At 40.8% G+C, this 23,490-nt stretch overlaps 1 protein-coding gene and 1 pseudogene across 7 annotated transcripts in view; one reads left to right on the top strand and one right to left on the bottom strand.

Moving 5' to 3' along the window:
* PDE1C (phosphodiesterase 1C) overlaps positions 1–23,490 on the bottom strand; it is a 446,101-nt gene that overhangs the window by 315,921 nt on the left and 106,690 nt on the right. For all 7 annotated transcript variants that reach the window (XM_039862680.1, XM_039862678.1, XM_039862679.1 and 4 more), the window contains one exon: positions 21,668–21,718. In XM_039862680.1, the coding sequence (XP_039718614.1) occupies positions 21,668–21,718 (51 nt within the window). The remainder of the gene's footprint in view (positions 1–21,667; positions 21,719–23,490) is intronic.
* On the top strand, positions 17,235–17,353 carry LOC120602525 (uncharacterized; annotated as a pseudogene).

Raw genomic sequence — 23,490 nt, forward strand, 5'->3', positions numbered from 1 at the left:
GTAGATATGATGAGTGTTGCCAGTTTTACCTTAAGCAAATTCACTTCCGCATCCCTGATAGAATTGTATATTCATCTGCTTACTGGGTTCTCCTTCAAACCAGTTGTAACATCTTACTGGTTTCTTCATCAACTGATGAGTTAAATAAGTTCTTTGATACATATTCAGTTTGTATTTGCACGAATTTTTTTAAAATTACCCTTTAGCCATATCAAAGTCCTCATGCTGTCAAACCAACATCTGTTGCATCCCTTAAGCTCCCTTGTAATTAGCCTAACCATATCCAGTGGCATTAGATAATGTCCTTCTTTATCTCTGATATTCTTTGCTTTGAAGTCTGCTCCATTTGAAATTAATATAACTAGCTACTCCTGCTTTGTTTTGATTAGTGATAGTATGGTATATATTTCTCCATCAATTTACTATTAACCTATGAGTCTTTATCTTTAAAGTGGGTTTCTTCTAGGCAACTACAGTTGGGTCTTGTTTTCTGACCCACTCTGGCATTCTCTTTTAATTGGTATATTTAGTCCATTAACATTCAAATGATTATTGATATAATTGAATTAATATCTATCATATTCATTACTGTTTTCTATTTGCTACCCTTGTTTCTTGTTTCTATTGTTGTCTTCTACTGTTTTTCTGTCTTTTGTGGTTTCGATTGAGCATCTGATATGATTCAACTTTCTCTCTTAGCATATTTGTTAAAGTTCTTTTTTTAAGTTTTTTTAGTGGTTACCCTAGAGTTCACAATACACATTTACAGCTAATCCAAGGCCCCTTTCAAGTAACACTATATCACTTCACAAGTAGTGTGGCTAGCTCATAAGAACAAAATAATCCTCATTCCTCCCTCCCATTCCTTGTATCACTGCTGTCAGAGATCTTCAGGGGAGCTGTGGGTGATGCTCAAAATTATCTTCCTGAAGAATGAAAGGGGGAGCATTTATCTGCAGGCTCTGATCACTCAGACAAGGGTAACCCCACAGGGTAGTAAAATTCCCTAGCTCTTCTGAGTCTATGATGAATGACTGTGGGGCAGTTCTCATTTCATCAGAGAATACCCCAAGATGGAAATCAGCAGAAAGCAGCATAGCTAGAGCTTAAAGAGTGGGCCAAGAGGATGCGAAGCTGGGCTCCAGAGGTACCCAATATAGAGAGTCTCCACAGTTTTTACGTCCTGGGAAATACAACCAGAATCCCATCTGCTAGTCATTCTTGCCTTAGGAGGATCATGGCAGCCCCCCCACCACGGCTCATCCCAGCTCAATTTGATGTGAGCTTTGTGGGGCACTTTCCTCTTTGAACTCTGAGTGAGTGATAAAGAACCCTTCCTCTGGTTCTCCACAAACATGAGCAGAGCACACCCCAGGGACACTGGAATGGGTCTGCTCTGACGAAATGGAAATGAAAATTCCCCTGCTCGGATTGATTTTAAGCTGATTTTGAAAGCATGAAATGTTTCTGACTAAATAGAAGCAAAAATATGGAAACAGATAGAGTCACGCAGGTCTCTCTCAATAAACTCTAAAACCCCATGAGGGAAATCATAGACACACTAAGCCTTCGGGGCAGCAAAAATGATGTGGCTCAGGTGCACAGATGAGCAGCTCCGCTCAGCCTGCTCCGTCTCATCTGCTTCTGCCCCCACCCCTCCCCTCCCCGCCCTTTGACTTGTTCTCAACTCCCACGCACTACCTAATAAATTCTCCTTTCCTGTCATCTCCCTTCTGCCCCTGCCATAAATCCTCTACCCTCTCTTCACGATGACAACTTTTTGTGGACTTCACGCACCCTCCAGATTGATTATAAATCTTCCAAGTCATACACTCTGGTAGCAGCGTCCCTACCACTGAGCTTATCAAGAGGACAAGTGTTCGTGTTTGGACGGAATGAACGTTTGTTCAGTACTTGCTATGTGCTGGGCATTGTCATGATACCTTCGCCCGTGTTACCTGTTTAATCATCAGATCAACCCTTCGAAGTAAGTATTATGGAAACATTATTGAACACTGGGACATTAAGGCTCCAAGAGGTCAGATAGCCTAGATCATAGAGTTAGGAAACAACAGATTGCTTTGACCCAAAATTCTCATTCTCCTGATCCAGGACTCAGGGAAATACATCATACTGTTTGTACATTATTTATAAGCAAATAAACATACACACAGTGTATGGTCGAGCAGAATTTTCCACATTTTTCACTATGAAACAGACATCCTTTTACATAAGAAATAAGATACACCCCATTTGCTACTAGGGAGAACCTTGACATTGCTTAGTCCTCTTGTCTGAAAGAAGTTTGCAGCTTCTTTTAAAAAAAGAATTTCAGGCTGCAGGGAGAGATGAATAATGATAGGTGAGTTTAGTGGGTTGAGAAAAGACAAGAACGCAAGAAAATGAGATGAGAAAAATCTGAATTTGAAATAACCACAGATTCATTTTGAAGTGTGTCTGATGCAGGCAGCCTGATAAACTGCTGGCAGGAGGCCAGGGTGTCGTGGCAATTCCATTTAAATCTGACAAGTGATTTATCAATGCTGTTCCTGATTTACAAAAATAAAATAAAAGATTATGCCGGCAGAAGCTGAGAAGGTAGAGTCCTACAAGACGCAGAGGAAAGAAGAGATTTAATTCTCCAGACAAATTTAAAAAAAATTCTTGGGAATTTTTTAGGTATCCTCTCTTTCTGGGAGTATAAGGCGCCTAAAATTTCCACCAGGTACGAACATCGGGCTCAGGTACAGATGTCAGGGATGAACTTAATAAAATCCAGATGAAGAGTTTTATTCTCACTAAAATAAAACAATAATGATAGTAAAAAAAAAAAAGTAAAGTATCAATAATGTTTTGAATATTTTTAAATCAGCCACATAGGCTCTGTTCTGTTCTTTTTACTATAGTAATTCTTGGTTTTAGACACTTTTCAGAAATTCTATCTCCTGCAGTTTCAAAAAAAAATAAAATTCAAGATTTTAACTCCATTTCAGATCTCTTACACATCAAGGTGTTTGGAGGGGTCCCCTATGGAAATGTGAGACCACAACTTGATTTGTGATGACAATTCTAAATTCTCAAATACATTAGAGGTTTTTTCTAGCTATCCTGTTAGATTAACCTGTCTTTTAAAAATAAATAAATAAATATCTGGATCATATTAGTTTACTTATTATAACTTTATAATATCCATTAATATCTGATAGTGCAAGACCTCATCCTTTCTCTTTTTGGCTATTCTTGCTCAAGTCTCTAAGAAAACTTTAGTTAAAATCACTTTGTCAATTTCTGAAGAGAAATCTTTTCCAATTTAGAAATTAAGATGACATTTAACAAAAACATAATTAATTGCTCAATTTATTTAGCAAAAAAAAAAATTCATCTTAACAATGTATCATGCTCTCATTCAGGTACATGCCTGGTCCTTTCTCTATGGAACACCCGTGGCATTTATCAACCCAAACGCCTTTTCCTCCATACTTACGATGGCCCTTCTCACTTTATTTTGAGAACATCTCCTCCCCGCCTACTCACTCCACGTGAGTCTGATGGGCTTTCAGCTATATTACTCTATGGCCCTGACTTCATTGATATAGTCCAGGAGTGGGTATATGGCCCAGCTTGTATAATCACAATTCTTCTCCAGTATTTTTCATACTAAAACTCAAAGGAAGAGCCCTTTCTTTCCTGCAAGACTGCTAATGCTAGTAACCACATCCCAGTTCAGGAAAGAGCCTCAGAAAACAAAGCTAGTACCCTACGGAAAGCAGAAAAGAGAGGAGGAGTCCAAAGAGCAACATGCCTCTGATTCTCACCCCTTGGATCCCCAGATCTACAGCTCTTTCATAGGTCTGTGAATGACGACAGCATACTTCAAGATAGTTTATGTTAGATTTCTGCCACCTGCCAACCAAAAGCTCTTCCCATATGTTCAAGACTTATTTTCCTCGGTAAAGTTTTAATTTTCTTTTGTCCTGGAAATTCTTAGTAAGTTTGTTTTCTGGGCATTTTACATGTTTGCCCACTCTTGATCATAGACTACATTTTTAGATATTTTCTAAATTGTTATTGTTGAATATAAGAGAGCTAGTCCTCTAGTTTATTTACTCAACAGTCTGTCTCCTTAAACATTTACTTTTTTGATGATTTCCTGGTTTATTTTTGTTTTTCTAAGCATAGATACCATCTATAATAATTTTCTCTTCTCTTTTCTAATAGTTATGGCTCATATTTCTGTTTCATGTCTTACTACATTGGCTAAAACGTCTAGAAGAACTGTAAGCCATATTGGCAAAAACAAGCAACCTTATCATTTTGCTAGCTTCAATTCATTTTTTATTTAGGAACTGTCCATGAAATTTTCTGTTGTATCTTTATGATGAATTTCCCTTTTACAATCTAGTATCAGTGATTGTTCCAAGAAATAAAAAATTCACAGATAATGGCTCTACCATCTATTGAGATGCTGATGTACTGTTTCCTCCCTCTCTCCCTTCTTTTGATCTAGTGTGTGTTATACTTGTGGCAAAATGGAAAAAAAAAAACTTATTTTCCAGATGGAAATAAATTTCCTCTAAGGAACTATATTGGGGAAATAATTTGATAAGACAGGGATGGTGAAGGAGGGAGTGAAGAGCCTTAAAGGCATAGATTGAAAAGAGATAACGAAGAGTTAAATTATTCTCCATAAAAAATGAAATGAATTTAGAAGTGGGCAAGAACAGAAAAGAGGGAAAAAGGAGGGGAGAGAGAGAATGTTGAGCAATGTAACCCCAAGCTTGAACCACACTTGACATAAATAAGTGAAGAACTTTCAAAGAACATAAAAGTCTGATATCCATGTTTAAGTTAAATGCTGTTTGGAACTGCATTGTAATCAGCTCTTCACTTTATAAAAGTGATATCAGAAAGGATTCAAAAATTATGAAGAATGGGCTGTGTCTCATCTTTTGTTTGTTGTCTAGGAAAAAAGTAAATCAACATCTGCAAGACACAAAGTGTAGGAGAAAAATCAACAGGCTCAGGAAACAATGGCCAGAAGTAATGAAAAGAAACCTAGAGAAACCAATGAAAAATTCACTGATTGAATTTTAGGGGTTAAAACTGAAGGTAAGACGGGGGTTTGAGACAGTTGTATATAGGTCTTACAAGGCATGTCTTTATGGTATCTGGATTATATATTTAAACACTGCATAATTGTAAAGCCACCTTGCATTATTCAGACAAGTTCTATGTGATCGTATTGCATTGTTATTGTAGTATACTTATACATTTCCACTGCTAGAATTCTAATTAAGGTTTTTTGTAATCACGGTCTTAAAGGAGATTAGCCTTTAGTTTCTTCTTTTATATAGTCATTATCATAGGAATAACCTATTTCCTGATATTTGAATATAATCACCTATAAAACTCTTGGGATCCAAGGCATTTTTAGTAAAGAAATTATTTTGCAAATTTTTCAGTGTCATCTTTTGCTATTGCTACAACTAGGTTATCTATTTCTTTTAGAGTATTTCCTTTAGAAATTATCATTTTGTAGAGAGATATTCAAATTTATTAGCATACACCTGTATGCATTTTCTATTTTAATCTTCATCTATATAGTAATAGTTTTGAGTATTTATTTATTTATTTACTTATTTATTTTCTTCTCTGATTACTTTCTAGAGCTGTGCTATCCAATATGGTAGCCATTAGTCTATGTGGCAATTTAAGTTTAGATTAATCAAAAAGAACACATACAAATGGCTAACATGTATGTGAAAAGATGCTCAACATCCCTGATCATCAAAGAAATGCAAATCAAAACCACAATGAGATATCAAATCACACTTGTTAGAATGGCTATTATTAAAAAGGCATGAAATAACGAGTGTTGGCAAGGATGTGGAGAAAGGGAACCTTTGTACCCTGTCAGTAAGAATGTCCATTGGTGCAGCCACTATGGAAAACAACATGGAGGTTCCTCAAAAAAATAAAACTACAATGATCATATGATCTGACAATTCCACTTCTGGATATTTATCCAAAGACAACAAAAACAGTTTTTCAAAAAGATATATGCACCCCCATATTTTCTTTATGTCAATAAATCCAACATATTATCATTTAAATATGTCATCGATATAAAAAATTATTGAGATTTTTATATTGTTCTTTTGATACAAACCCGTGTGTAGTTTACACTCACGGCACATCTCAGTTAGCTCTAGCCACACTTCAAGTGCTCAGTAGTCACATTTTATGGCACAGCACAGCTCTACAGAATTTATTTCGATTCACGTTTCAACTGGCTGAAGTATATCCTTGAATAATTCTTTCCAGGAATGACATGTTGGTTAATGAAATGCATGTGAACCGCAACTTAGGTACAGATTTAGCGAGTTTACGTTAAACTCCGAATGTATTTCTTCACTACCTTCTGCTATTTATATGCTGTAGAAGAGCATTAGGAAGTAAGTGTGATCGTTTTTTCTCCTTTGTAAGCAAACATTTTTCTTTATTTTTGTATTTCAAAAATTTTGCTTGCACATATGTAATTGTGGGTTATCTTTACTGATTTTTCAATTTATTTTCCTGGAACACAATGAGGCCCTTTCAATACGCAAACTTTCTCTGTTCCCCGCAAACTGCCTTCAACTCTATCTTTGATTACTTCTCCTGTTCCAAGTGTTTGGCTTTAGTTTCAGAATATTTGACTCATTTATTTATGTTGGTTCTTTCTTCTCTGACCTCCTACTATCTCTTCTCATCATTTCAAATCTTCAACATTTTCATCTATAGTCTAATACACTATTTCTCAAATTTGTCTTCCACTCATTAACATTTTTTTCCATGTCATTTCTATATTTCGGTGTGGATTTTAATATCTGTGTTGCTTGTTTACTTTCTCTGCATTGTTTCTCTTTGCATCTTAACTCAAAATCGACCTGCTTCTCTTCTTATGGTTTTCTGCTTCTATCTCAGAGGGGCTATGTCTTCTTGCTTCTGATGGAGAATGCAAAGTAGCATTTACATTTTTTCTTCCGACTTCTATATTAAATCATTTTGTAGAAGGCTACCTTTTTCCTAAATCTTTAGAATGGTGTTTCATTTCCCTAATACTTCATATTTTGCTTGGAGTTGTATTTTGGATTTAACCCAAGTTTAATGATTCTAGGATGCAAAAAAAGATTCATACAGAGCTTGTTTTCCAAAAGGCGAGGTATGTAGGTCACTCTAGGTTTCACTCACTGTCTACTTGGGCTGCTAGATAAATTCGGCGGAAAAGAACCCAGAGTAAGATGAACATTTATGTCCAAAGAGCTAGTTATCAAAATAAGCAATGCATACCCAATCCTGAAGAGTAGGCAGGAGAAATGGCGCCCAACCTGCTTCAGAGTAAAATCTTGCCTCTCTCTGTCTTACATAATGACTGGGCACAGCTCCCACATAATTTTCAAAGTTCATCTATTTCATCTATTTCAAAATTCATCTGGTGCGATGGATCACTATGTAGTGAGACCATCGATTCCAAGAGGAAAGGTCTTGATTACTCTTTGTCATACATACATCAAAAGAATGAGTCTGTTCAGCAGAGTGATGATGTAGACAAGATTAAAGGGAGACTATTTTCAAGAAGTTTGACAGTATTCATTTAGTATCCTAATTAAAAGAGAAGCCCGTCTATTAAGAGTGAAATCTACTTGACAAACATTTTATTAGTGGTTAGTATAAGTTAGGTACTTAAGAGTTAGAAGACAGAATTTTTCTTTTTTCCATAATTTAGACTTTCACTAATTCAGACACCACCTCACTCATAACTAAGTGAAAATTTTTCAACACATAACTACCTTGAAGTATGCGAATGTCTGCAAAGCATGCAAAATCCAAATCTTACCATCTGCTGGATGATTCATTTGTAAATCTGCCTAGTATTCCATTGGGAAGTTCCAGGACTGATTTTTCAACCTCATTATAAAAACTTGGTGGGAATGAATTCAGTAATACAGTATGTATGAAAGTGCTCTGAGCACTTGGAAGAATGTGTCACATTCATCCTAGACATGTTTTAATGGTATGTGTACTGTGATCAAAAAATAAAAGTGTTTGAAAGCTATTGCTTGGAGATCTGGAATTTTAATCAAGAGTTCCAGAAAAAAACAGTCGCTTTGGGCAATATGTTAGTTACAGAGAAGAACTCTTCCTAATTTTGGCCCAAACTAACCATTGCTGGTAATAAAATAAAGACAATGGATCGTTTGTTGGTGGTAAACTCCTTTAGGGAAAGAACTGTGACTTATTCTTTTTTATACTCCTACACTCAAAACTCTCTTTCAAGGTTAACTCTTTTATCTGAGGCTAAGATACCTGCCTCTGAGGCTGTAGAAAACTACATTAAACACTCAGATGAACATCATATCAGTCTTCCCTTTCTTCCACGTGCTTCATTTGTTTCATGCACAGATTTTCTGCAGTTTCTCACCCAGCTGGCTTCACATCTTACCCTACTGACTAGGGAGCCTAGCTTCATAAAATTTACTAACCTGGAAACTAAGCAATTCTTTCAGAGGTTCCAAGAATTGCAGCTTCAAACACGGGAATTTCGGCAGAGTCCCCCGTACTGCACGACTGCAGGGGAGTTATTCGTAGCTCAGTCTGCAGGATGACGTCCCCTGGAGTAGCACATCTCACGGCCTACAAGATTATATGTGTCCACCTTGGGTTTCAACCCAAGGCTTAGCCAAGGCATAAAGCACACCACAGCAGAAACCACTGCAACACCTTAGTCTACCTGCCTATCCAGGGAAAGGAGTTAGACATAGTGCATAGCACATAGTAGGTTCTCCATAAATATTTGTTGAAAAGAAGGTATCATGGGAAGCTGTGACTGGTAAAACATGGGAGGTCTGATAAGTTAAAATGCATCTGACTTCTTTCTTTTCTAGTGAGATAACTGAGTCTGAATCTCTAAGAACTGTCCAGAGGACGAGTTGGCTTTCTCCCTTTGTTTGGAATTGTTATAAATCTGAAAATTTTCCATTCACTCTGCTTTCAGTCCAATTGATCAAACATCTATTGAACACGTATTATACTCAGTTTCTGCATGCAAGGAACTCAAAATCTACTAGGAAGACAGTTATTAAAGAGATTTATAATACAGTACGAAGGAAGTAATAAATATATAGAAATATACAGATGTTGAGCAAAGGAGGGAGTGACAAGTTTGTCCTGGGAGTCAAGTCAGGTTTTATAAAAAAGGTGGCCTATGACTAGAAGTTCAAGAGATGAATGGGTTTACTTGGTGATCGGCAGGGGAGAGAATATTTCAAGCAGAGGGAACCCCATGTGCAAAGGCATGGAAGACAATTAACTCCATTTTTCTGGGGCTTAAATGATGGATTATAACAGGACAGGTCAGCCAGGGCCAGATTTTGAAGGGTCTTGTGTGGTATGCAAGACTCCGACTTTATTTTGTGGGCCATCGGAAGTCACTGAAGGTTTGTTTGTTTGTTTAATTAAACTTTTCATTTTGAGAAAACTATAGATTCAAAGGCACTTGAAAGAGATAATACAAAGATCCCATGTACCCTTTACCCAGTTCCCTCAATGGTAACATTTTGAAACCCTACAGTATAACATCTCAGCCAGGATACTGACACGGAGGCCAAGCGTGGCATCATCACAAGGATCCCTGTGTTGTCCGTTTACAGCCATATTCACTTCCCTCCCACCGCATTCCCTCCTGAGCTCCTGACAACCACTAATCCGCTCTCCGTTTCTTTAATGTTGTCATTTAGAGAATATCACACGCATGCAGTCGCACAGTATGTAATCTTTTAATGTTGGCTCTTTCACCCAGCGTAATTTTCTGGAGATTCTTTCAGGTTGCCACACGGATCAACAGGCTGTTCTTTGTATGGCCAAACAGTATTCCATGGTGTGTATGCATCACAATTTGTTTAAGCATACACTGGATAAATATATCTGGGCTGTTTCCAATTTGGGGCTATCGTGAATAAAGTTTCTATGAATATTCATGTGCAGGATTTTTTAACTGTAGCAAAATATGCATAACATTAAACTTACCACCTTAACCTTTTTCAAGTGCAAAATTCACGGGCACTAAGCACATTCGCACTGACGGCCACCACCACCTCCACCCGCCCTCCAGAACTTTTTCACCTTGCAAAACTGAACTGTGGGCCCAATAAAGTATCTCCCAGCCTCCCCTCAGCCCCTGACAACCATGATTCTACTTTCTGTCCCTAGAAATCTGATTACCCTGGGTACCTCATAAAAGTGGGATTGTACAGTATTTGTCTTTCTGCAACTGGCTTATTTCACTTAGCATAATGTCCTCAAGATTCATCCATGTTGTAGCGTGTGTCAGAATTTCCTTCATTTTTAAGGCTGAGTCATATTCCAATGTGTGTACGTTTTGGTTTTGTTTACTCACTAACCCATCGATGGACACGTGGGCTGCTGCCACCTTTTGGCTACTGTAGATAATGTTACTATGAACACGAGTGTACAAATATCTGTTTGAGGCCCTACTTACAATTTAGGGGGGTATATCCTCAGAAGTGGAATTGCTGAATCATATTATAATTCTGTTTTTAATTTTTTGAGGAACCATTGAACTGTTTTCCACAGCGGCTGCACCATTTCACATGCACAAGGGTTCCAATTTCTCCACATCTTTGCCAACACATTTATCTTTCGGTTTCTCCTTTGACACTGGCCATCCTAATAGCTGTGAGGTTGCAGGTACAGGTTTGGCATGAATGTAAGTCTTCGCTTCCCTGGGATAAATGCCCAAGTGTGCCATTGCTGGGCCATATGGTAGTTGCACATTTAGTTTGTTTTTTTTTAATGGCTAAACTGTTTTAGAGTGACTATACCATCAAAATGTATGTTTCTCTGCATGCTTCCAAGGATTTAGTGCAGTCACTATTTTTTATTTTAGCCATTTTGATAGGTGTGTATTAGTAACTCGCTGTGGCTTTAATTTGCATTTTCCTAATGGCTAATGAAGTTGAAGATCTTTTCAAGTGCTTATTTGTCATCTGTATATCCTTTGTAAAATGTCTCTCCATGTCTTTTGGCCATACTCTGAATGGATAGCTTACTTTTTTTTTACTTTTGAGAATCTTTATATATTCTAGATACTAGAACTCTGTTGGATAGCGGCATTATTATTTGCAAATACTTTCTCTATAGCTTGTCTTTTCAACCACTTAGTGGGGTCTTTTAATGTCGGTAAAATCCAACTTAGCATTTGTTTCCTTTTATGTCATGGTTTTAGTAACAAGTCTTTCTTTCCTAGCCCTAGGTTCCAAAGATTTTCTCCTTTTTTCCTCTAAAAGTTTTATAGTATTACATTTTACATTGTAGTCCATAATCTATTTTGAGTTCATTTTTGTATAAAGTTTGAGACAGGTTGAGGTTCATATTTTTGCTTATTGATATCCAAATACCTCATCACTATTTGTTGAAAATGTTCTATTACTTCCAATTAATTACTTTTGCGCTTTGGTCAGAAAATAAGTTGGGCAAATTTGTGTGGATCTATTTCTGGCGTCTCTGTTCTGTCCCATGGATCCAGCCCTTCACCAGTACACCTAGCCTTTACTACTGTAGCTATACAGTAAGTTTTAAAATTGAATAGACTGGTTCCTTGCACCTTATTCTTCTTTCTCGAAATCATTTCTCAAAATCTATTCTAGTTCTTTTGACTTTGGATATAAATTTTAAAATTATCTTGTCTATATCAATGATCATCTTAATATTCTTTCTAATTTTTAATTGTTAAACAGATAAAATAATGGGTCATCATGTTTTTCCTGTATTCATTCTTATCTCTGAGTTCAATTGCCTTCTTCTTAAGACATATCCTTTAGTAATCTTCTCAGCAAGGACACGTGCATGGCAAATTCTCTCAGAATGTGTTTGCCTGAAAAAAAATATCTTAATTTTGGCTTCACTCTGAAATTCTGGGTACAGAATTCGAGGTTGACAGTTCTTTTCCCTCATAACTTCACAAATATTTTCCATTTTATCTCCTGACTTCTAAATATGCTACCGAGAAGCCTGCAGTCAGTCCAATTGTCACTCCTCAGGAGATGTATCAGTATGGATTAGATATGTCTCAGTAACAGAGACTCAAAACCCTAAGAGATTAAACAATGTAGATTTATGGCTCTGTTGTGTAAAAATCTGGAGCTAGGTATTGCAGAGCTGGTATAGCAGCTCTGTTCCAGAAAACCTTCGGATGGCCACTCTACCAACCCTTCCTTAGGTGTGGCCACTCTCCTTGTGGCCCAAGATGACAGCTAGAGCTCTAGGATCACATTTGTGTTACAGGCAGCAAAGCGGAGAGAGAATAAAGAAAAGGGAAAAAAGGTACAGAAGAGTCTCCAGAAATCTTCGCCTGATAGTTCTGCTTATATTCCATTGACAAGAACCGAGTTACATGGTCACACCTCGCTGCAAGAGAATCCGAGGAATGCACTCTCCTTGGGGGCATGGGACATGGGCCCCACTAAAATTAGAGGTTCTTTTAACATAGAATAAATAAATTCACAGTTCCAGACACAGTGGGTAATCTGTGTTCTGCATTTTCATCATAATGTGTCTAGCAACTGGGTTAATTTTTATTTTCTTGCTTGAACTAGGTAGGATTCTTCAATCTGATGATTCATATCACTAATCAATTCTGGAAGATTCTTGGCCATTAGATTTTCAGTTACGACTTTTCTTGTATTCTCTGTGGTCTTTCATTCTAGAATTCCTATTTAATACATGTTGGACCTTCTCACTGACCCCTCCACATTGCTTAACCATCCCTTCCTGCTCGCCTGTGCTGCATCCTAGTGAATTTCCTCAGATCTATCTTCCGGTTCATTACCTGCATTTTCAGTCCTATCCAACACAGTAGTGTAAGCTGTGTTTGGGTTCTGGTTTCTCGTTGTTCTAATGCTACCTTTTACATTTCTTGAATGCATATGGGTTCTTTTTTAAACCTTCCTTTTTATCCTCAAAACATGTTTCTTTCTTAGAATTTCAATTCTTTTTATGTCTTTAATCATTTTTAAATAGACTTAGTTTATATTTTCTTTCAGTTGGTCATTATTTCATCTCAAGGACTTAGGGTTCTAATTCTTGTGCTCACTGACTCTTGCTCATGATGGTGGACTGCTGTCCCCTATGGATTTTTTTTTTTTAATTTTGACTGTGAGCTTATGTTTGGCAAGTCTTGCTGTCTAGATGAGAAAACCTTATGACTTGGGTTGTATTCCAGAAGATTTTTGCATATGATTCTGCCAGGTTTTTCCCTTTGATTCTGCCATTATTAGCCCAGAACCAATTTTCATTAATTTCTTAGTTTGAAAGAGTTCCTAGACCATACAGGTAGTTTCAATGGCCTAGGGGAGACTTTTCCCCAAGAGCCAGAAGAGGCAAGTAAGTTTCCTCGTTACCTCCTTATGCTAATGAATGTGCAGTTGACTCTTGAACAACATGGGTTTTAACTTCACGGGTCTACTTACATACGATTTTTTTCAATAAGTATCTATACCGTTTTCAATTCTCACTGTGAGTTTATGCATGCAGAAGGCCAACTGTATACATTGATCTGCATCACTTCATGTAGGACACTTGAGCATCCATGGATTTTGGTATCCGTAGGGGATCTTGGAACCAATCCCCTGTGGATACTGAAAGTAGTCAAAACTTATAGGCAAATTTTCATCTGCATGGAAGTTTGTATCCCTAACCCCTGTGTTGTTCAAGGGTCACTATATTTTATTTGCCAGATCCTTATTTCATTGAAAATGTAGCCCTTTGCTTATTATCTGCTTCATAACTTAGTGCCTTCAAACAACAACCATTTATTTTGCTCACAAACCAGCACTTTGGAAAAGGTTTCAGTGTTGGGCTTTCCATATGGTGTCACTGTTTCCTCACGGCACGAAGATCGTGTTCCAAGGATGAGCATCCCAACAGGCCCCAGGTGGAAGCTGCATTACCTCTGATGATCTAACATCCCAAGTCACATAGTGTCATTTCTGCCAAAATTCCAAGCCACCCAGATTCAAAGGGAGATAACATAGGTTTCACATCTCAGTGGGAGGTTTGTCGATATCACATTGCAAGAAGAGCATGTAGGATGGGAAATATAGTTGCAAATGTTGTTGGAAGATGCGATCTGCCATATGTTTTAAGAGTCCAAGTTCAGGCAAAAGCCTCAGATTCAACTCCGCACCCTGCACAGCCAAAGGCCTTAACTCTTTTTTCCCATGTGGATGTTAAGACATACAGTACTAGATCCCATGGACTTAGTGGCACCTCACCTATATAGCAGAGCTGCAGAATCAGCAGGCGTGTTTGCAGTTTGCTGTACTGATATTAAATTCCTCCTTCATTTCTGCCACCTGCAGAGATCCCTTTCTTTATTGCAAAGTTAACTATGCATTTTAAAGTCGTTTTTAAAATATTTTACTCAGCGTTTCTACATGCTTATAAAAAATGGGAGGGTTTTAGGTTATCCTATTCCACTTTTCACTGGAACCAGAAACTTCATCCTAATTTTATTCAAAGGAGTATCACTGAGAGGGGAGGGAGGAGGTGCTTGGCATGCAGTAGCCAACCCTTGTTTTCCACGCCCTCTCCGTTGAGGTCACGTTACACAAAAAAAAATTTCTAAACACATTTTTTTAAATTGTGTAAGCTTATGCACATGTAGCAAGGAATAAATATGTGTTCTTATAGCAACGGGTTGGACCATAATTCCCATTAAGGAAGAAGAAATTAGTCTGTAGATAGAAAAAAAAAAAAGTTGAAAGTAGAGGTGAGATGCTGAGGGTGTCAGCAGATACCAGAGCATCTAATGTGGTGGTCAAGGAGCTCTACATGAGAAACTGGGAGGAGTATCCTTTCCTTCCTAAGAAGGAAATGGAAATAAAGGGTGAACAATAAAGAAGGGAGAGAGAGAAAGGTCGAGGGCGGTAGGTCAGGAACTGCAGGGGCAAAGTGGTCTTTAAAAAAATCATTGCTGGTGGGAAGGGCTGTTGAGAACAAAACTATGAATTTAAATCGTGCGCACACAATTGCATATTGTGATCTCCCCTGGGTACCCCTAATCTTCAGTCAAGTTCTGCTTCGACCAACAAACATTAGTGACTCCAGAAGAGAAAAAAGGGGGGCTTTTCCCATAGCTGAGCCTGTGCCAGAGCAGATAGTCGGGGGCATAGAGAGGGAAGCAATCAACAGAGGGAGAAGATCAGGGCAAGGAGAACATCGGGTCATGTCAGGTATTCAAGGAATCACTGAGGATGGCTTTGAACTTCCAAGGAGTGCGTGCAGTAGCAATTTGAGTCTGTTTACCCAGATCTCAATGCGCCAAAGCCTCCGGCTGACATCTGGGTTACAAATCATCCACAGGTTACTAGAAGCCACTTATAGTATCATCGGACAGCCCACTAGAGGACCAGTGGCTAACATATTGGGGACCAAGTGCTACAGTGGACATGTTCAAAGACTTGATCATATACATTCAAAAAGAGAAAAGCAGAGTGAATCTCAGTTCCCCCAAGACACACACACACACACACACACACACACACACACACACGCTCTCTCTCTCCAGTCCTTCACCATGACCATGACCATGACCCCTTTCCAGGCCAAAGTGAGTTTTCCTCATTGGATGTGTTCCTATAAGAGAGTTCACCCCTGAGAGGGACGTCACAGAGAGGATTCAAGTTCACACGAAGTGCTGAGCCTTGGACTGGATCATTTTAAAGTTCTAGCCTAACTTGAAACTGTTCGAATCTCCGATAATGGGTTGACAATACTGCTTACTGAATCAAGCAGATTCGTTTGACTGATAACCATATTGGATGAAAGCAATGGAGAAAAGAAGAAAGATAAAGCAGTAGAGACCCTCGTGGTCAAACAGATAAATCTTGGGTGAACACACGCTGGGGAGTAATTGTCTGTGATTCTGAAGCATAATTATGTGATGATGAAAACCAGAGTTTAGAGATGGTGGAACAGGTTACTATTCTTTGATAAGACTTGCTCTGTCTTCTGCATATGTAATTACAAGTGGCTATAGAAAACTGCTGACCATGTTCTTCTGTGATACATAAAATAAATACAAGCACCGCACTGCTCTGCATCCTGGCGTCTGCCCCTGCCTCCGTCACCAGCACCATGACGAGAGCGGGGTTCTCAGACCTTGCCACGCATCAGAATCGCCGGCGGAATTGGCTAAAATACAGATCGTTGAGACCTGCCCCAAGAGTTTCTGATTCAGCAGATCTGGTAAGGGATCCAAGTATCTGTATTTCTAGCAAGTTCCCAGGGACCCCACTTATAGAGCTAGATTGCTGTCCACCGAAATTCCAGAGCTGCCATCGCCGAAGATACCTTTCTGCTGAAACAAGTTGGCAGCAACAGTGCTCAGTCCTTAAACATTGTCGAGGTGGGACCAGGGGCTCCACACAGAATCTGAACCTTTCAGAAATAACTGGAGCTATTTAAGACCAATCGGAAAATCTCTAAATCCGGTTCCTGCCCTGTAATGGGCTTTTACGTGGCTCTGGAGTGTCCACAGTCCATGCCACTGGGAACACTGAATGCTGGCTGCCAGCCACCACCCACTGCTCAAGGCATTTCTCAGCCCTCTCTCCCACCCATCGTGTCTTCTTGTTCTCATCATCCTGGCTCCATAATCCACCCACCCCCAACTCTAGCTCCCAGTTCTACAGCAGGCCCTCCTAGTTGGGACAAGCAATTTAGGAAAGTTCTTTGGCTGGACTCTAGCACTCTGCCAGACATGATTTCGTGTTTGCCCTGGGGCTCCACGAAGGGCATCACCATGGAGTAGGTGCAGCCTCACCCTTTACCTAAAACCCAGCACTTACCCTCCATCACATGTCTGTCTGTTCCTGCTCAGCCCACCCAGGGGAGGGGATCATTCACCCAGATCACATGCCCGGTACAAAAATACGAGGCGACCTCCCTTAGCTTTATCACCCATCCCCCCAAATTGCTCCTTTTATAGCTCTTCGGTAGAATAATCTATTTTCAACACTATTTGGACTTTTAGCTCCCAAAGCAAAAGAGGCCAAATTAGGCTCCATTTCCTTAATGTTTTCGATACCTTTATTTTCCTTTCAACCACTGTCCTTCTCAGGGGAGAAATTATTCTCTCCTCAGTTAAGGAAGCAATTAAAATTCCAGAATGGGTCTACGGCCACGCCACCCTGAACAAGCCCGATCTTGTCTGATCTCGGAAGCTAAGCAGGATCGGGCCTGGTTAGTACTCAGATGGGAGACCAGTTAGGAAGACCAGGTGCTGTAGGCGTAAAAAATAAAAAATAAGGGATTATAAACTGACAAGGTCCTTGCAATCTGTGAGGTCAACCAAGGGTTGCCTCACCTAAAAAAATAATAATAATAATAATTAATTAATTAATTAATTAAATTTAATTCCGGGATGGAGTTGCCCCACTACACAAGCTTTGGGGCCAACACCTCCCTCCCCTTGGCTTCCCCCAGGGCCCTGGCCTCTCTTCACAAAAGCTCTTGCCCCAAGTGGAGCCTCTTTTAAGGCTCCTAGAGTAGAGATGCACACCCAATTCTGGGCTTCTCCTGCCACCCCGAGGCCATATCTGAAAACTACATATGGTCTCTAGTCCCTGAAAAATTGTATTGCCTCTTTTTTTTTTTGAGATATCATTGACATATAATATTTTATTTGTTTCAGCTGTACAACATAATTAGATATTTATATATATTACAAAATGTTCTACAGTAAGACCACGATACGTCTAGTTAACGTCCATCACCACACAGTTACAATTTTTTTCTTGTGATAAAAACTTAAAATCTACTCTCTTAGCAACTTTCAAATACATAATCCAGTGATATTAACAAAGTCACTGCGTTATTTTATACTCCATGACTTTTGTTTTCGTTTTTTAGATTCTACGCATAAGTGAGATCATGTGGAATTTGTCCTTCTCCAACTCACTTATCTCACTTAGCATAATGAACGTGGATGGTCCTTGAAGGCTTTGGGTTGTTTCGTTTTTTTACGATGAGAAGTTACTATCTCTACCTGTTAATCCCCCACTTGTTCCCCAAGCCTCATTTAATGCTTGTTCCCTCCAGGAGGGCTCCCCCTGAATCCACTCCTACCCCAGGTTGGATGAGGTCCCCGCCGTGGGGCTTCCACAGCTCCGATGCCCATCTCTAGCATTTCCCTCCCGACACTGTATCAGAGACATTTGCTTCCCCATCTCCTTGACTAGGTGGTAATCTCTTTGAAGACAAACTTGTCATCTGTGTGTCTCCAAGGCTGGGCACAGAAAAGTCTTTAAAATATATGTGGAAGGTAAGGAGAGAGGGAGGGAAGAAGGGAGGAGGGACAGAGATGACTCTGGTAATAATATATGAGGACAACCTCCCGTACTTACTGAGCACTCACGGTGTGCAGGCACCGTGCTTTATATTATGTATCCCAGGCTATCAGGACTAATACCCACCTCAGGGGTCCCAGCCTCATCCGGCAACTGAAGGATTAATGGTTGGTCTACCAGGGGCCTCCCGGACCCTGGTCCTGCACATCCATCACCCATGGGCAACATATGTTCCCATTTGTAAAATGAGACACCATGAGGCTGATGTGAGCACTGGCTGTCAGAAAGCTTTGCATGCAGTACCAGCGTGAGGTCTCTACTGGCTCATCCTGAACGCACTGCGCAGAGCGGGGAAGTCCAGACACACGGGAGCTCCAGCCCCAGGACAGCTAGCCAGACGATGCTGGTCCAAATCTAATGTGCACCTCGGAGTCGGGCTCGCTCAACTCTGTTCTCCTGGGACTGCCACTGATGTTCTGATGAAGGTCAGGTCGATCAAAACCCACTGCTAAGCCTAAAATGGTGGGGGCCGAGGTGGGAAAGGGTCCCCTGACAAGATCCAGGGTCTCCCAGGACTCGGTCCTCAGCATCTACCACCATGGCACTGCCATGCGAAGTCAAATATAGAGTGTCTCCAGTCTAAAGGTGACGGGACCTGAGCTTGACCTGTGGGCTTTTGGTATCAGTTTCTTTGAGGAAGGCACAGTGGTTCTGGGTGGTGGTGTCAGCCACGTAGGGTTGAGTGGAGCTGAGGAGAGAGCCGAGCACAGGCTTGCATGGTGGAAGGACGCTCTTCAGAAGTGGACCTAAGCGAGGCCAGCAAGGCTGGTAAACCAGCTGGCCATGGTAGGACCAGAAACAGGCCCTGAAAAAAACTAGATGTTTTCATGATTCTGACATTCTTTTCCCTCTGATTGTCCTTTAGGGTTTCTTAGGATGATCATCACAGCATCTCTGTTGCAATGTGGGGAAGCCAATAAAAGCATATACATTCAAAAATGGGAAAAATCTATAGAGAAATGAGCAGCGTATTCCAGAAGCATCAGGAATCAGAATGTGAAGACTCTGAAGTGAAGGGAAACCTTGGGACTATTTGGGGGACCACTAGGCCACCCCTTCTTCCTCCCTCCCAGCCCCCACCACAGTGGATCCTGTCCTCACAGCATTTCCAGCCCGTATTCTTGCTTCTCATTCCCATAGGGCCTAACTCCATGCTGGGCAATGCACACTGTTGGGGTTTTGCATATGCCTTGTTGGTGCAAAAATCAGAGAACATTGCACAGTACTCCATCTTCTAGTCTCCACAAAAAGTCTATCATCCAAATCCTTCCAACCTTCCCAAAGTGAACATCTTATTCACGCCACACCACCTGATCAAGGTCATTTTCTTGTGATAAAGCGAAGTGAGTCTCGATCTGATAATGTTACATTAAGAATTATTTTTCCTTCCTAAAAGCCACCTCTAATTTGTTCCCTCTAGTAATAGCTATAAAAAGATTTAGTAGCTAATGTGCCATCTGACTTCATTCCAGAACATGGCACCAAGTCAGAAATTCTTTTTCAGAATCAGCCCAACTTAATTGGTTTGCCACTAATTCCTTTTTTCTTATATAGATGATTTTTTCCACTCACGTCTTCACCTCTCTTCTACTCATAAGCTTGCAAGTGACACATCATCTTCCCAACCCAGTCACACAATTGAGAAGTTGTAGAAGCCATTTATGAGAGAAGTCACCCTCTTCTCTCCGTGAAGGGACTAACTGCCTCCGGTTTCGTTCTGGCTCCGGGTCAAAGGGCTCCATCCCCTTCCCACATCTCGAGACGAGCGTCAGAAAGCCAGGGACCCCTAGGGAGGTGCATCCAGCTCAGCGTGCCCAGCGCAGCCGGGTTATCACTCCCGCTTATTGATCTGCCTGACTACTGCTCAGGAGATGAAGAACTAAAGAGCTGTGCGATAAAATACTTATTTTGGAAATAATGAATCCAGGTAGGAGGGAGTGTTTTATTACACAGTTTCTAAAATGTGAGCACTTAAGGCTCTTTCATTATCATATATTATTACAGCTCTATAAAAATCATTTCTAGGAATCAGTCCCAAAGTGTCACAGCCTCCCAAAAGGAGCTAGAAGGCTGAGTTTAGAAAAAAGCCCTGTAAATAGAGAAATTTAACTTGCGATCCTCCGCATGAAGACTCGCCCCAGCAGTATCCTCACTAGGGACGTGACCGAGCCTCTGAACAACGCGGCGACGGAAAATTCTCATGCCACGACTTCCAAAGAAAGCAACTTATAACGGAGAGAAGGTGGGTCTGAATTTCTGTTTTTTCGGATGGGAAAGCTGAGGCCCAGAAAGGGTGAGAGAAATCACGTTCAGTGAGAATCTGAGGAGCGTCGGTGCCGGGGGCGGGGGGAAACCCCTCTATTTTCACTGACGGTCTCACGCTTTCTCCACGCAACGCCCGGCCGCTGTGGGGAGCATCTGCCCCCCAGCCCTGCTCAGTCTCTGGTGTTTCTGCCCCCTTCACTAGGACCCGGCTTTTCGTTAACTGGCTGTGTCGTTCACTGATCACATTGGCACAGACATACTGAGAGGCTCTTGACTCCTGCTCTCCCATTAGGGTCAAGACCTGGAGACGAAGGAGTCGAGTGAAATCGAGGGGGGCCCGAGGCCCTTACGAATACCCCTGCGCCAAAGGAAAACCGCTCAATCCATCCGAGCTTCTCGGATGTCCCCTACGTCGGGTAAAGCCAGCAGAGCTGGTCCTTACGTGCACTTTGGGCAGCGACGATGCTTTCACAGCACGTGGGCCTTGACGACTATGAGCATTTCACATACGCTCCTCTGTCTTCATGAAAAGCCCAGCCCAGTGCGGTGACTCTCAGATATACACAGAAATCACCTGAGGATTTGTTAAAATGCAGGCTCTGGTTTAGTAGGTCTGGGGTGGCCTGGGGCCCTGTATTCCTAAAAAGAAATCCCCCAAGTGAAGTCTATTCTATTCCCAGGACCATACTTCAAATAGCAAAGCCTGGAGCACAGTTCGATAAACCATGGTTCTAAGGTCCGAAAGGCGATAGCAATGACTAGCTAACCCATGGAGGGGCTCGAATGGGATATTAACCCACTGAACACATGTCTGAAATTACTCTTTTATTGACGGTGTTTCATGGACGCCTGGCAGGATGACAGAGGTGAATCACACAGGCAAAAAGGCCTCTGAAGGAGCCCAGGAAAGGAGTGACACAAGATGTACTCACGGGAGAAGCGGGCAAGTGGTCTGGCAGTCTTGTCTCCAGCTTCATTTGCAACTGGAAAAAAAAAAAAGGATGCTTTTAAGAATAAGGCCCGTGTGTCCACGAATCATGCCCCGCCGACAGCTAAACCTCCTCACGATCTGACAGTCAGCCACGTTTGAGAGTCTCTGTAAGAGAATAAAAGCAATTTCACTTCCTCTCTGCGTCTCCGATGCTGTTCTCAACGCCTAAATGAGGTCGGATGTCTTCATCGATTTGATTAGAACAGCTGAAGAAAGCTGGAGGGGACCTAAGCAGTATCGAGTTTACTATGCCTGGAGGAGCTGATTAGCTTGTGTCCACTTAGGAGTCAGGCAGGCCTGGCTTCCGAGCCACTGTGCGTCCATCCTTCAGCCTCGAGGTTCCTCTCGTCGACCGTCCCGGACACACACTTGTGCCCCAACCACTTGCCATGAGGCCAATTAGCTCAGATGAACAGGGGCAAAGCCCCTGGGGTGCCAGGAGATAACAAGGTTGGTTTTTATTAAGGATATTTAGATTTAGACACTAACAAACAGAAGGCTTCAAAATTGGGGGGATCAGGAAATTGTTCAGAAAACCTTCCCCCAAAGCTTCTCCGCAGGACAGTGTACCCTCCTGTGGAAAGCCTCTACGTGACTTCCCATGTCGATAGTCGTAATCAACTTCCCCTGTATTACGAACACCGTCTTTGGGATTAAAAAAGAGAACAGTTATCAAATAGAAACAGAAGTTTCGCTCACTTTAAACATTAATTTTAATGCCCATAAAAATTTTACCTTGGTTGTTTTGTATGTGCGTAGTCAAGAGGAGTATATATTTGTGATAGAATTGAATGAACGCCCAAAGCAATCAACTGGAAAAACCTGTTCATTTTAGTTTAGAAAAAGCATTTGATAAATAGGCAGAATAAAAGAGGCTGCTATTGTAATCATTAATGTATGAGAAGCTGCATCGCAGGACAAAAGAAATACCTGTCTCATAAATGCACGACAACACTGTACAAAGAATAAAAGAGATCAAAAAAATTGTTTCACCCTGTCCCGAAGGTAAACATTTTTAAATGTACTACGTGCGAACGGGTTTTTAAAAATTAATGGATTCGCAAAAACAGACTCACAACTATAGAGGACAATCTGGTGGCGGCCAGAGGGGAGGGGGGTTGGGGGGTTGGGAGAATGGGGTGAAGGGTTAAAGAAGCACAAATGAGTCGTTGATAGATGGTCACAGGGACGGGGAGCACGGCATAGGGAACGCAGTCAGCAGTAATTTAATAGCTGGGTGGAGGGTCAGAGGAGAGAGCAATTAGGGGGATCATTTTATAAACGATATAAATGTCTAACCAATGTACTGTATACTCGAAACTAATAGAAAATAAATTTTTTAAAAAATGGATGGATTCAGTCTTAGTCTACTCTTATATTTCTGTGATTTGCATTGTCTCGCTCTCTCTACTCTTCCTCACAAACAAGATATTATACAAAATAACCAGCAGGGGGAGGTGACATTGCATCCTGCTCCCACGATCTCTCACACCCCAGCAATGGAAAAAGACAGACAGAGGAGAGGAGGAAAGAGGTAAGGAGGAGGTGGCTCCAGCTGAGTACGGACATGAGTTTCCCTGGCCTTGAGTCCAATCATTTCTTCTTTGGACACCACAGATCTCTAAAGAAAGAAATAGAGCAGGGATTTTTTTCCCCTACATTTTTGCTGCAGAAACTGATGGGCTGCTTTCGAAGTAGGGTTACAAAGACCACCGCGAATGCTGAGAACAGCAGCAACCACTAGAATGTTCAGCTTGGAGAGGC

Source organism: Pteropus medius, unplaced genomic scaffold, assembly GCF_902729225.1.
Source record: "Pteropus medius unplaced genomic scaffold, Ma_sr-lr_union100, whole genome shotgun sequence".
Lineage (NCBI taxonomy): Eukaryota > Metazoa > Chordata > Mammalia > Chiroptera > Pteropodidae > Pteropus > Pteropus medius.